General features: G+C 40.4%; 1 protein-coding gene across 2 annotated transcripts in view; it reads left to right on the plus strand.

The window, feature by feature from the left end:
• nrp2b (neuropilin 2b) overlaps window positions 1–12,715 on the plus strand; it is a 79,166-nt gene extending 66,451 nt beyond the window's left edge. Inside the window, exons 13-17 of one of the 2 annotated variants that reach the window (XM_077216352.1) lie at window positions 1,639–1,904; window positions 2,057–2,153; window positions 3,626–3,658; window positions 9,824–9,886; window positions 10,785–12,715. In XM_077216352.1, coding sequence (XP_077072467.1) covers window positions 1,639–1,904; window positions 2,057–2,153; window positions 3,626–3,658; window positions 9,824–9,886; window positions 10,785–11,089 — 764 coding nt within the window. In that variant the 3' untranslated portion in view covers window positions 11,090–12,715. Of the gene's footprint in view, window positions 1–1,638; window positions 1,905–2,056; window positions 2,154–3,625; window positions 3,659–5,986; window positions 9,549–9,823; window positions 9,887–10,784 lie in introns of those variants that run through there. The other variant, XM_077216353.1, reaches the window with a different exon arrangement.
• Window positions 12,716–14,418: the final 1,703 nt, after the last annotated feature.

Here is a 14,418-nt window from a genome sequence, read left to right on the forward strand (position 1 = left end):
ATGTGCACCCCCAATCCTAAAACTTTCGCCTCTCTCTCTCTCTCTCTTTAACATGTCACATCACATTCCTCACCTTCTCCCAACAAACTGTGTAGATCCCCTAACACAAAACTTCTTGAAACTCAAACTCGATTTCACACGAAGTTGGTTTCCAAAATGCACATTGTATTCTTAGTATTGTTGCATGTAGTGCTTTAGTACTGTAGCTAGAGTCTTTCCGATCAAAGGGTCAAGGTTTGGCTGGTAAGCTTGTAGGTGATGTAAGTACATCATCTGGGGCCAAAAAGCACGTTTCTCCATTGACTGCCGGATTTGAGTAGATGTTTTAAACGGAAGCCTGTTTCGTCTCAGTAAAGGAAAGAATTAAAAAAATAAAAATAGATATGAAGTCACATTAAGAAATATAAAATCGCAATTACAAGATAAAAAGTCACAAAGTTCAAGGTGGAAACGGACTTCTATAGTTATGTCAGTGATGTTTTTGCATATGGAGTATGTTTCTGGCTTCCCAGCATCCCTGGACAAGAGCTGCTCAACTCATTCACTTTGTAGCACAGCTCACTCCCATAAAACGATCCAACATCACGGTAAGCTGTGTAGATCCCATGGCTCCTGGAACAGCACTCTGAGCATTCCAGAGTGTTCATACCCCAGTGTTTTAACCACGAAACGGAAAAACAGAGGGCCAGAAAGGGTTTATGCGCAGTCAGCCTAATTAACTCTAGGTGTAGAAGGTTCCACTTAAAAACAATAATCCCAGAAGTACCCTTCCCTGCCCTCTGGTTACCTCACAGGCACATCAACCTAAGCCAAATAGTGTCTATGCTACGGTGAACTTTTTACGGTGAAGGGTAATTAATTTTCCTATATGTACTGTATGGCCAAGATCAAACGGAAGAAGTTCTTTTGCTTTAATTAAAGGCATAATCTATTTAGGCATCTCATAAAGGAACACCAGCGACTGCCTGATCTAATCTCTGATTTCAGTGCTGTATTTTCAATAAGTTTGGGATGAGAAATGTGTCAAAGTAGGGTGAACGGAAATGACTATGCCATTTCTCTAAACATAAGTGTAGGTGGGAGCATTCGAATTATAGCTGAGGCAGCATGGGTAATGATGATAATTTCTGGTGCCACGCTGTCCAGTCAGATCACTCACAGAGTGTTTCCCAACCTTCTTTCTGATTGTTGTTTTCCGCTCTTCTGTCCTCTCCCATTCATTTTTTTCTGCTTTACTGAGACGTCCACAGTGGGATCTGACAGACATTGCGTTGTAAGGAGTCTTTCCTCTTAAAAGGGGGGAGGGGGGTGCTTTTATGTCTGAGCTGATTTTCTGCTGCCCTCCGGTTCAATTATTTATTACTTGGCAACATAAAAAACATACCAGATTGTTTAGTGCAATGTTACGGCGAGAAAGAAACAGAAAAAGGGAAAATTTTTAATTTGGCTTACTAAGTATCATTAAGTAGGCAAGTAGGACATGTTCCTGGATCTACATCCTGGTTGGTGTAGGGTTAAATATTTGGTTTAGGGGTAATGATTAGGGTTGGGAAGTTGTTGGAACATGTTTCTTTAAAAAGAATGTTGTTCTAGGACCAACAAATGATGTCATCAGCACTTGTTTCTGTCTCTCTACAGATTTTGGGAATTTCCTGTACGTGGAGGTGAGTCCTAAGTCAGAGCCGCAGCGTGCACGGTTAATGAGTCCATCGGTGGGACCCGAGCGCCGTGCCGTCTGTCTGCTCTTCTACTACCAGCTTCAGGGTGAAGGTCAGGACAGTCTGCGTGTGCTGCTCCGGGACGATGACCAGGAGGAGACGCTGCTCTGGGCACTGAAAGGAGACCAGGGGCCCATATGGAGGGAAGGCCGCACCATCCTGCCTCAGTCCCCTAAAGAATATCAGGTGCACAGATACTCATTCAATAGAAATCCGGGATGTATAGAATGATAAACATTGACTCGAGAGTAAAAAAGGAAGTAAATTGACACCAGTAACACAGTGCTAATCGAAACGCACAGTCTTTAATTCTTTTTCTTTTCTGTTTAATTTGCAAGGTTGTCATCGAGGGCTTCTTCGAGCGAGGCAGTCGAGGGCACATCTGGGTTGACAACATCCATATGAGCTCCAGCATCGAGCTTGAGCAGTGTACACGTAAGTATCAACATCTGGGTCTTTCTTTGTCTTGCTTTATTTCTCTCTTTCAGCCATCACCTACCAAATTTGTCACCAGGGACCTAAATGAACTCATGCCAAGCACCAGATGCAAGTAAAATTGGCTTTGACGAGTAAACAAAGGGGGATTATCATTAAATTAAAATGGAAATTAAATTAAATTTAAAATAATTAAATTGCATTTGTCATTTATATATTTTTAAATACATATTTTTTATTGGAAAAAAGCAGCAAAATTGTTTCCGGGCTGGTAGGAAATATTTATATATTTTAAGAATAATTGTATACATTTTCTAAATTTGCATTGGCAGATGTGACAACTTCATTTTGGACCCTGCCTGTCACCAAACAATCCATTCTGACCGCAATACTGTTGCTTTCCATGCACACCCTACTCTTCCCATTCAAGCCCAAGAAAAAATTAATCACATAGAAAGTGTTTTTCAAGTGCTCGGCTCACACAAAACGCTGAAAACTAGGCCACACTCGCCCTGTGGGCTCTGATCTCAATCTATGTTTCATTAGTTTCTTTTCCTTCTTCTCTCTTATTTGTAAACAGAGCTTTTCCACAGCCATATCAGGGAATAACCAGTCAGGCCTGCTCTCTACGGTGTAGCTTTTCACAAACACAGAACAGACATTAATGTCGAACAAAGCACTTCGCTACACGGCCAGTCACTCACAATGCTGTGAAGGTTATTTACTGAGCAAAAACATTGCTTTTCCTCTGAGGACATATTATATTTAAACAATGATCAGCAAAAATAGGATTAGTTATGAATCAAGATATTGATGTGAGCGGTCATTCGGTTGCTCATGTGCACAGACCCCCGGCTTTGGGACTTCTCTTATTAATTAAAGTTGTTCGATGTGCATGCGCCAGCCCCTGCGTCGCTGCCAAATCAGTCCCCTGCCTCTCTGCAGAGTTCCCTTTTAAAGCGACTGCATTCCAAACATTCTGAACCTGCATTCTGTTTCTCTGGCAGTCTGAGTGTGTGCGCGGCACAGTTTGCCAAATGACACACAGCCTAATCCTATTCTCCTCCCTTCTTCAATCTTTCTGTCTTATTTCTTCTCCTTAACCTGTGTTTGTGATTTCAGACCCCTCTCCAAAAATGTCTTTATGATGAGCTAAAGTGTTCCTGGGGAGTTCTGTTAATAATTTAACATTTGTAGTTAAAGGGGCTGTAGGAATTTGAATGAATATCAAGCAGGAAATGCCCCTACCTGACAGACATCACTCAAACAGGTGTACTGAGATATTAGGATATATTTAGCCAATCAGAAGGGTGGAATTCACAGAACATAAGAATTTATTCTGTCAAAGAATAAGAAATCTAGAGAATTTCACTCGTATAATATTAATCACACTGCACTGTTGTTGTTTATGTGAATACATTTTATTTGTGCCATTTTATTCTTTTCTAATTCATATTTTTTTCTTGTTGCAGAACCCTTCGCTGCATCCCCCCCTGAAATGACTGGTGAGTTTATGGCATATTGTCATTTCCTGTGCCAATGTTTGTGCTTTCTGCTTGTTGCCTAGCAGCTTGCATCACCTAAAGGGCTTTTGATAATCATTGTATTTCTGGTTAAGCTTCACACCAGCAGCGCACAGGGATTCTGTACAGTCTGTTTCCAATCCCACAACAAAGTTTAAATGAGTCAGATTCAACATCGATTTTATGTTTTTAGTTGTTCGTTCAGTGACTTTGGTGTCTTGATGCCAAACCATTGCCGTCATCATGGTTATTGTCCTCACCATCATTATTGTCATACGGACATTTGGAGCATGGGCTGAATCCCAGCATGCATCTGTAGCCTCACATCATGTGCTGTGTTACTGTATATGGTGTCGTTATCATGCTAAACATCATCAGATGTGGCCTTCAGTTGGTCTATTACCCCTCGTATGTCACCCCTTAACATTTTAATAAGAACATTTCTCACCAAATTCTTCCTAAACCAAATTATATAAGCCAATGCTGTGCACATAAATATCTCTGTAACCGTAATGTACCTTAAAATTTGTCTCATTAGTATAAAATAATATATATAATAGTATATAATAATAAAAGCAGTAGTATATAATAATTAGTATTATTGTTATGTATAATTAGTATTATTGTATGTATTGTATAATAAATAATTAGTATTATTGATGTTATTATTATTATTCATTTATTATTATTAGGAAATTATAATATAAATATTATTTACTAATAGTAGTAGTAGTGGTAGTAGTAAATAATAGTAAATCCTAATGATGAAAAAAATTGTTTTTGCACCTTAAATACAAAAAAATAAATGGCTATTCAACGTGCTTCACAAGCCAGAATGTAAAATTAAAATAATAGACACATCATTTTCCTAAAGGACTTTTAAGAAACATCTGAGACAAAGTTGATAGAAATTATCACAGTGAACTCTTTCAGAACTATTTCACTCTCTGGAGCAATGTAAGAGCAATATCTGAGCAGTAACATTTTCTTCTGGGGTGACACTCACGAATTTACTACTAGTTCATTGAGAACAGCTAAGCACTGTAATGTTGATGGTACACCTTATCCTTGTGTGAGCATTGTTCTGTGTGTGTGTGTGTGTGTGTGTGTGTGTGTGTGTGTGTGTGTGTGTGTGTGTGTGTGTGTGTGTGTGTGTGTGTGTGTGTGTGTGTGTGTGTGTGCGTGCGTGCGTGTGTGTGTGTGTGTGTGTGTGTGTGTGTGTGTGTGTGTGTGTGTGTGTGTGTGTGTGTGTGTGTGTGTGTGTGTGTGTGTGTGTGTGTGTGTTACTGTGCTGCTATGGATGTCATATGTTTATTCCCCAACAGCTGCATGATTGCGGTCAATCAGATTCAGCTGCAGTGGAATAATATTCATACACTCCATTTTAAATGATTGTGGAGCACACAAGTCCACTAATATCCTATTCCTTTAGTAACTAACTCCCTTTTTCTTAATTGAAGGGGAAATGATTCCCAGTGTAAGTAGATTCGTTTTCCCATAGCAGTCAAAATTCCTAGATTACATGCGTTTATGCATAGACGAGAGTAAGAAGACATGGAGGGAATAGAAAGCGAGATTGGTGGAGGTGTGTGTGTGTGTGTGTGTGTGTGTGTGTGTGTGTGTGTGTGTGTGTGTGTGTGTGTGTGTGTGTGTGTGTGTGTGTGTGTGTGTGTGTGTGTGTGTGTGTTTGTGTGTGTGTGTGTGTGTGTGTGTGCATACACATGTGGTGGGTGAGCAGTTTTCATGCACTGCTGGGTTGGGTTCATGGAAGACTTTGGCTTGAGGCAGATGAAGCTGGCACAGATCCATGCATGCAAAAAAACTAAACTTTTCCCCTAGAAAGAAGAACTACAGAGCGCACACACACACACACACACACACACATAATCGCCAAAATACAGCATCACGGCTGAGACAAGGTGCTGACATCAGCCGGTGTTTTATGACACAATATGCTTTTATGACCTTCACATTTGGTTGCATAAGAAATTAGCACAGATTCCACAATGCATCAGCAAATTTCAAGTGAACTATCTGCGATGTGTCATCTGTTCAGACCCCATGAAACACATGTCTGCATTCATAATGTGATTTAGAAGGACAAACTCTATCTGAACAGTTATCGAGTCCCTGCAAAGGGGCCGATGACAGGCGTTGACGTGCATGTGCATTTGCGTGTCTGTGTTTGTTTTGTTTGTATGCAGCACCAAATCAGAGCAAAATCATTCACATACAATCCAAGATGGCTTGAAGCTATGCAGTCTGCATGCCTCTCTACCCCAAGCCAATTCTTCTGTGTCTCTCCACCAGGGGGAGCCTCACCTGGCTGGAGCGACCCCACTGTGGACACGACAGTGTCCCTGCAGCCCATGCCCACCTACTGGTATTATGTAATAGCAGGAGGTGGCGCCATTTTCCTCCTGGGCTGCGTCACATTGGTCATGGTGCTGTGTTGCCATCGCTACCACCTGGCGGCCAAGAAGAGCCAGCACTCTGTGTCCTACCAGAGCACGTACACGGGACAGTATGCAGGCGGTGGCCACGGGGGTCTCGCCAGACCTGGGGTGGAGCCGATGCTAACGATTAGGTTAGAGAAGCAAGAGCCCTGCTCACAGTGCTGAGACGACACCGACGAATCAATTAATCCCACTATTTCACAGGGACACCTGCATGGTGCCCCCTTAAAGTCGAGGATGAGGCGAAGAAGATGTGGACAGATATAAGCACCAGAGTTGTTGACTCTTTTGTGGAGCTCTAGTGCTGGAAAGGAGGAGATCTGCTGGTCCCAAGGGACATCTAGCCAAAATCCTGACTGGCAGAGACCCCCTTTCCCCCTTCACTCTTTAGCTGTGTGTGTGGATGGGAACCTTACTATGAAAGCTCTAATCTCCTGTTCATGACCAATCCTATTGTACAGTCAAAAGAACTCGCCAGCATTGCCAAAATCAGAGGAGAGTCTGCGAACAGCGACGGGAGTGAGGCATCAGAACAAAAAGGAAAACCGGCAAACATTTCCTTGCATGTGTGCCGCATCTCATGTGCACATGGGAACACTTGAGGCTCTAGGAGTTTGACAAGAAGCTTCAAAGGGACACAAGCATGAATGTCAAACACTCTGGGACAAATGTTCTTGATGGAGAATCAGGATATGTGTGGAAGGCTTAGGTACCACGTAATGTACTGAATTTTAAAACTCCTGGTACCTTATTTGACTATTGAATGAAGCTTCTTAAAAGCATTTTGAAGAATGTTTGTTCTTTTTCAGAGAGTTCATTTTGAGTATCTGTCAATATGTGTCTATATATAAACTCTTATTTTCTGAAAGTCACTGGGGCTTTGGCACTTACAGTACGTCTGAAGAGATACAGTATGTTTTCCGCCTATATGCAAAGGTCACATGACCCCGCCTTAGCCAGCCTACTCCTCTGATTGGCTGACTGACTGATACAACATTGGCCTTAACACACTTCAGTGGCATTGGGCTAGTTTAAGCCGATCACTGTTCTCATATATTATTTAATCCTTTCGTATTCATGCTCAGCCGAGATCAACCTAAGTGTATATGCAGCTAACTGATGCACTGACTTTATTTTTGTAGCTAACGCTAAAGCAGTGTGTGTATTTGTGTGCTGTTCCCCCCCGAAATTTTAATTATACATAGTCTTGGAAAAGAACAGAACCGGAGAGCTTTGTAAATCTGCCAAATGTTAGACAGTGCAGGAGTGCTTCGCTAGCTGATTTTGCTTTCAGGGAACGAGTTGGCACGTTAGCATGTTAGCGGAAGCCCATCTCCAAGTCCACCTTTTAAAGTGTCACTCAATACACCTGCTGATGTCTTACTGAATCACTAAACAACCTCTTATCTGTATTTTTGGATGGCTTTTGCCATCTTATCAGTTGAGTTAGACAGCAGACAGGGAAAAAAAAACAATTAGCATTTTGTTTTATTAGCATTATTTGCATATGACAATCTTGCTACAGATTTTTTTCTTTAATGTATCAAAACATGCTATATATGCAGGAGATTGTTTTAAAATGCACTTCAAATGTGTGCTGCGAATATTCGCTTCATCTCTTTCGTGTGCTACTTGAAACGTAGCTGTATACCTCTGGAAACAAAACATGCTATATTCTGAGATGTTCTGTCCAAATACATAGTGTTTAGTGTTTTCTTCTGCACCAAACAAACACAGAAAAATCAGAGCTCAGGAAGGAAATTCCCCGACAAAACATTTTCCTCTTTACACATAAAGAGTGAGGCTTCATCTATTACTGAAAGCATCTGTCAGGCAGCCACGTCAGATTTTGGCTTCATCTAAAGCAACTGGGATGAAAGGAGAAAGTAAATCCTGATATCTTGTTATGTCCTCCATCTGGCAATAGGTGAAAATAATCCCCCATTACGGACAGGCTGGCCCTTTTCTCGCCCGTTTATCTACTCTTCACGAAAGAATGTGTGGGGAGATGGAAGGCGAGATCTAAGAAAAGCCTGCTTTAAATATAGACCTTCTCTGCAGAATCCAGGGTCTGAAGGGGTTTGTTTGAAACACAAAAGCACATGAAAGATCCTTGCAGACAGCCATAAAGACCATCTGACCCAGAAGGCACATTGTTGGAGTATTGTCTCCTCTCTTCCCACCTAATCCTCTATACAGTAGAGTGTGTTCTGGGGAGATGGGACACACGGTAGCTTGCGAGACGTCAGTTCAGTTCAGTTTTGAGTCATGTGGTCTCCGCTACGCCGCCATATTGTGAAAGCTCTCACTTATTTAAGGCAGAATCTGCGATATGCAACACGTTTCTCTGAGTTTCTGTGGCCCACCCGCCCCAATTGAATGTCTAACAATACTTAGGTCAAAATTGTCTTGTCTCGTCTTGAGCAATTATACCGTTTGATTCCTTACATTTGACACGTGTTCTGGTTTGTTTTTAACAAGATACATTTTTCTGTCATGGATGTTTCATATGCCTGTATGATTATATATCAAACTTTTAACCCAGACTAAACAATCGTGATTCTGTATGTTGTTTTGTGGTCTGAATGTATGAATTAATTTAATTTAATTTTCATTTTTTCTCTTTACTATTTATTTTGAGTTGCTTAAAAATTACCTGTCAGCTGATATAATATGCTCTTTAACAGCTCTCATAATATGTTTTTAAATCTACTGTGGCTTTTTTTTTTGAGGGTTTCTTTGAACCATTTCATATTTCTAATTAGGTAATGGACCACCTTACATTTTAAACCTGTCGTAAGCATTCTTGCTTGGAGTATTTTTTTTATTTTTTTGCCGTCTCTCAAAAGATATTAATGAGCAAAAGCACTCAGAGGGGGCCCATATGATGCCAAGTGTCTGTGTCTGATAGTACCTGCACAAAACAGCATATGCTCTCAACCCTCCTCAGAGACGGAGACAGGAAAAGGCGGTCGACGTCTAAAGTGTCCGTCTGGAGAAAATTAATTTTAATGTAAAAAAAGAAAGAAATCCAGGTTGTATACTCTATATGTTTGCTCGAAAACAGGTCAACTATTCCACCTACAAATCTTGAACTTGATTAAATCAGTTCGGTCTATTGAAGTATTTACTCATGTTTGCTGAACATTAATTTTTTATGTTCATTATGTCGACATTATGCTTAATTTGCATCATTTTCTGATAGGTTTGTGGTTGTGTGCACTTTTTTGTCCTTTGTGAATGTGGGGCTTTAACCCTGCCATCTATATAAGCTTTTTCTTTTCTCTCTACAACGCAGCATTTTCGGCCTGTTTAAATACATACAGTATGAGGTATATTTTAGCCTGTTGAATTTCGTGGTCTTGGAAATGTTGTATGGAATGTTACAATAAAGTGATATTTTTCTACAAACTGCAGCTAAAGTGGTTTGTGCTCTTTTTTTATGGGTATCCGATGATGTATAACAGACGCTGCAGCTGTTTGTACCCAAGTCTGTGTGCTCATCAGTGTACAGTTATTACTATTTATGTTGGCCATTTTGTGCTCATACATTGCACTGCTGTTACTTGCTCATGGAACAACAATGCACACGTTGTTTTCTTGGAATGTACCAAAAGAGCTTGTTTTCATGTAGCCTCTTTTCAATTTGACATTGGGTGTTTCATTTTGGTTGTGTTTGTCTTCCAAACAGAGCGAAGACCTGAAGACCTTGGAAATAATCGTCTATTCAATGGCAGAGAGCGCACTGGTCAAGGTAAATCTATTCATCAACCTTCAAGCATAGACTGGTGTATTTTAATAATAAACACAAATGGTGTCTTGGACTAGAGACAGAAAGTATCTACACAAGTACGGATGTGAATGCCTGGCCAATGCAATTAAAAATTAAACGTTTTATCACAGATATGAATAACAATATTAAGCAGCACAGCTGTTTTCAACATAAGAAAAATCCTGTAAGAAATGTTTCTTGAGCAGCAAATCAGTTCCTTAGAATAATTTCTGAAGGATCATCATGATTTATCAAGTTTTTTTTCTTTTGTCAAATCAACTCAGATAATTAATGTGGTTCAGGTAACATAATATTTTGAGTTTCTGTTGATTAATCCAATATCCTTCATTGTATTAACTCAAAATTTTAAGGTAACCAGGTCACTTACTTTAAGTTAAACCAACAATATTTTTTTACAATGTATGACACTGAAGACTGGAGTAATGATGCTGAAAATTCAGCTTTGCATTCACAGGAATAAATTACATTTTAAAATATATTTAAATAGAAAACGGTTATTTTAAATTGTAATAATATTCCACAATATTACTGGTTTTTTTTATTAAATAAATACAACCTTGGTGAGCAAAAGAGATGAACATTAAAAGTACCACCCCCACTTTTTTTAATTGTAGAAAACAAGTCTTATTCAACACAGTTTCGCTACTCCAGTGAATGTTACCAATTTTAAGTATGTTTGGATATTTGTTTCTGGAAAACAAGGAAAAGTACTGAGTAAATGATGTTTTGCAGTGAATTGCATGTAAAGTCAGTTGCATTTATATCAGCCCTTACTGTTTATTTTTATCCAAAAACTATTTAGGTCACATTGATACTTGCGAAATGTATTAACTGATAAACATTCTATTCCTGTTCCCAGGTTTCCATTTCCCTGCCTGGACCACGCCCAACCCCTCACAAGAACCTCCGGTGACACGGTACTCCGAGAAAGACAACGCCTGGCTGTACACCCTTGATCCCATCCTGGTCACCATCATCGTCATGAGTTCCCTGGGCGTTCTGATGGGGGCGGTGTGTGCCGGTCTCCTGCTCTACTGCACCTGCTCCTACAACGGCCTGTCATCCCGCAGCACCACCACACTGGAGAACTACAACTTCGAGCTGTACGACGGCATCAAGCACAAGGTCAAGATCAACCAGCAGCGCTGCTGTTCTGAGGCCTGAAGGGAGTCGATCGGGAGAGACGCTCCGTCCGCTCGTGAACTGGTGCCGGCCTGATCCAAAACTGTGAATGGACCTCACGCCGCTAATATAGGGCTGATCTCTGACCGGGGATTGTGGAAGGATCACTGGAAGCGTAGAGGCTTCCTGTGGACAGCTCAGCGGGAGTGAAACATGATCAAAACATATCAACCTAATGACTTTACCCCTTCAAAAATTAAAAAGAACTTTAAAGAAATGTATATTGCTATAGATTTGTAAAGAAAAAATCAATCTAATAATGCTTAATGGAAGCTAGAAGAGAGAGAGAGGCACTAGGACTAGAAGGCAGATTGCTTGTGAAATCTTGGCCTCTAGTGAACGCTGTGGCCTAGAATATTGTGGACATTTGCTTTAGTTTAGACTCGTGTCTTTTTGCTGACTTGCTTAAGTTCCCATCCCGTCTTTTGCCACTTTCTACAACCGTTTTGAAGTGTCAACGCCTCTTATGAATGTTTTATACATAAGTTCAGTCTGTCTGTAGCGTAATGTTTTTGTTGTGGCCATTAGAGAATGAGGAAAGAAAATGCTGTATTACATTCAGAAAAAAATCCTTTTAGATTGAAGTATTAGGATTGTCTTTTGAGTCTCTTTTTTCTCCTTTCTTTTTAGTTGTTGTTGCTTTTTACTGTTTGATTTCTAAGCATAGCGTTAAAGACTCTATGCTGACAATTTCAAACTAATTTATCGCAACCAATGGATTGCTAAGGATTCAGAGCCACTGAGCTAAAGAGTGTTAAGAGAGTGGAAAGAGAGTGAGAGCATCTTCTGTTCTCTCATACTCTCTGTACCCTATTCTTGAAGGAACAAAGACTCAAGCTGGCACAGCGACTTTTGTGAAGGAGCTGGAAAATCCTCAAGCCACTTTCATGTACAAGCAATCCAGCCTTAAGCAAACTGTTTTGGAGGAGAGCCATTTTGAAACACCAGTCCTTGGGTTTAAAGCCACTGGGGCCTCGGAGGAGTCAGGCCTTGCGCTTGCTTTCTTTCATTTCATCTGTCTGTTTACTCCATTGCTTATTTTGGGCTGCTGAAAATGAAGGCTAACAAAACCAGGTTTGGTGTAAGCCTGGGAGAAGGGTGAGAATTTCACAGAACATTTCACCTAGAGGTGAAGAGAGTGGTAGAACGAGTATGCACATGGGGAAATGTGTGTAAAATTCTTTGACTGTACCTGGACTGGCCTCTCGCTCCCCAGAGCCACGCTGGGAGTTCTGTTGACTTGTGGTTCAGGGGGGGAGAGGGGCCTTGTCTTATTAGGGAGTGCGGAAATCAGCCGGAGACATGGATTGTTCAGTTGTTGGGGGAGAGAGCGATGGAAAGGGAGAGATTGTGTGTATTCAGCTCGGTTTTCATTGGACTCTGTTGACTCTTTTCCAAGTGCCTTGGAGCTCTTGCCTGTTTTGGCTTTGCTGCAGAGCTGTGATAGTATTACCTCGTCTGTCTGGGACAGGAGGCCAACACCAAAAGACATGGAGATCCCGGCACTGGTCAGAACATTCAAAAATTCTTGTTTGTAGACTTTGTACAGAAAAAAAAGTTCTTTTTTTATTGTTATTATTATTATTTAATAAAGTATGATTAACGATACTTGTGGCTTGTGTGAACTTTATTTTCATAGAGGTCTATCTGTCTGTCAATCATCAATCCATTTATCTGTCTGTTTGTCTCTATCTATCTATCTATCTATCTATCTATCTATCTATCTATCTGTCTGTCTGGTTGTCTGATCTATCTGTCTCTCTGTCTGTCTGTCTATCATCAATCCATTTATCTATCTATCTATCTATCTATCTATCTATCTATCTATCTATCTATCTATCTATCTATCTATCTATATATATATATATATATATTTATGTCTGTCTGTCAGTTTATCTTTCTGTCGGTCTATCATCAATCCATTTATCTGTCTGTCTATCTATCTGTTTGTCTATTTGTCTGAAAGCATATCTGTCTGTCTGTACATCTGTCCATCCATCTGTCTGTCTGTCCCTATCTCTATCTATCTGTATATTTCTCCCTATCTATCAGTCTAATGTCTGTCTATCATCAATACGTTTATCTGTGTTTGTCTGTCTATCTATATATATATATATATCTCTAGCTGTCTATCTGTCTATTAGCCTGTCTGTTTATATGTTCATCTATCTACCTGTCTGACATCTGTCTATCCACCCATCTCTTCATCAGTCTGTGCATCTATCATCTTTATCATATCATATTATATTTATCTACACACACTTTTCTCTTTACTCCAGCTCTACTGAGTTTCACTGCACATCGATCCTGCAGGAAAAACTCAAAACACTGGTGGGATAAATTTCACATCAAGTCCATTTAAGTTCAGCTCATCTCAGACAATCCATTGAAATCTGTTTGCAGTCTTAATTCAGCGCCTGACCTTGCTGTGCAACTGTGCTGAGGGGAGACAGAGGAGAGGTGAGCGCCACGTCTCCAAAACACTGTCAGTTTATAGACAGCCTTCTGACTAGACCACACACAATCCAATCGAACGCGTAACCTCCATACATGGACAGAGATTCAGAAATAACAGCTCTCGATGACTCATTAAATGTAACACTGTGATCTGGTCTTTCACTTCAAACATAAACATAGCAAATAATGAACACAGAAGTAGAGAAACAGCATCCCACCACATGAATGAGATATTCAGTTATGCATACATTAAAAACTCTCATTTTAGTGCAGCTTTCTGTGCATCACAGAACAGCTGCGGTCTCCATCTCTGTCTCAACCCAGATCCCTGCCGATACAAGGGCACATTTGTTTGTTTCCTGTTTGTTGTTGACTTAACTAATGATCCATGAGCATAATTATTTTGTTCTGGATCCTGACAGCCCCCAACCAAATAATATCATGAAGCTTCAGTTATGTGGCTCATTCAGGAACGTGTTGTCATGTGGATGCCTGCCGTCCTTCCTCATTAACAGCAATGCCACGTTTGAGAAATGCAAGTCACCATTCATCAAGGAAGAGCGAGGGGCAAAGAATGGAGCAGGGGAATTTGTCAGTGTGATCAGGGCTGAAGTCTTTGCTGACTCAGTCTTGTAGATTCTCTGAAAATACGTGATGTTTCGGCTTGTTTGGTTGAGAAGGCCTTGAATTAGACTCCAAGCATTAGTGTTACTCGTTGGGATTGTTTCTATCTGCTATTTCTTGTGATGGTCTTTGTAATGACCCAAGATGTCTTGTGCCAATACTCTCATTACAGCTCACACTGGGCTCTGTTTAAACAACCCCACTAAGATCAATGAAATACATTAAAAATT

Source organism: Siphateles boraxobius, unplaced genomic scaffold (genome assembly GCF_051911475.1).
Source record: "Siphateles boraxobius isolate OS27281-9 unplaced genomic scaffold, OSU_SipBor_1 7, whole genome shotgun sequence".
Classification (NCBI taxonomy): Eukaryota; Metazoa; Chordata; class Actinopteri; order Cypriniformes; family Leuciscidae; genus Siphateles; species Siphateles boraxobius.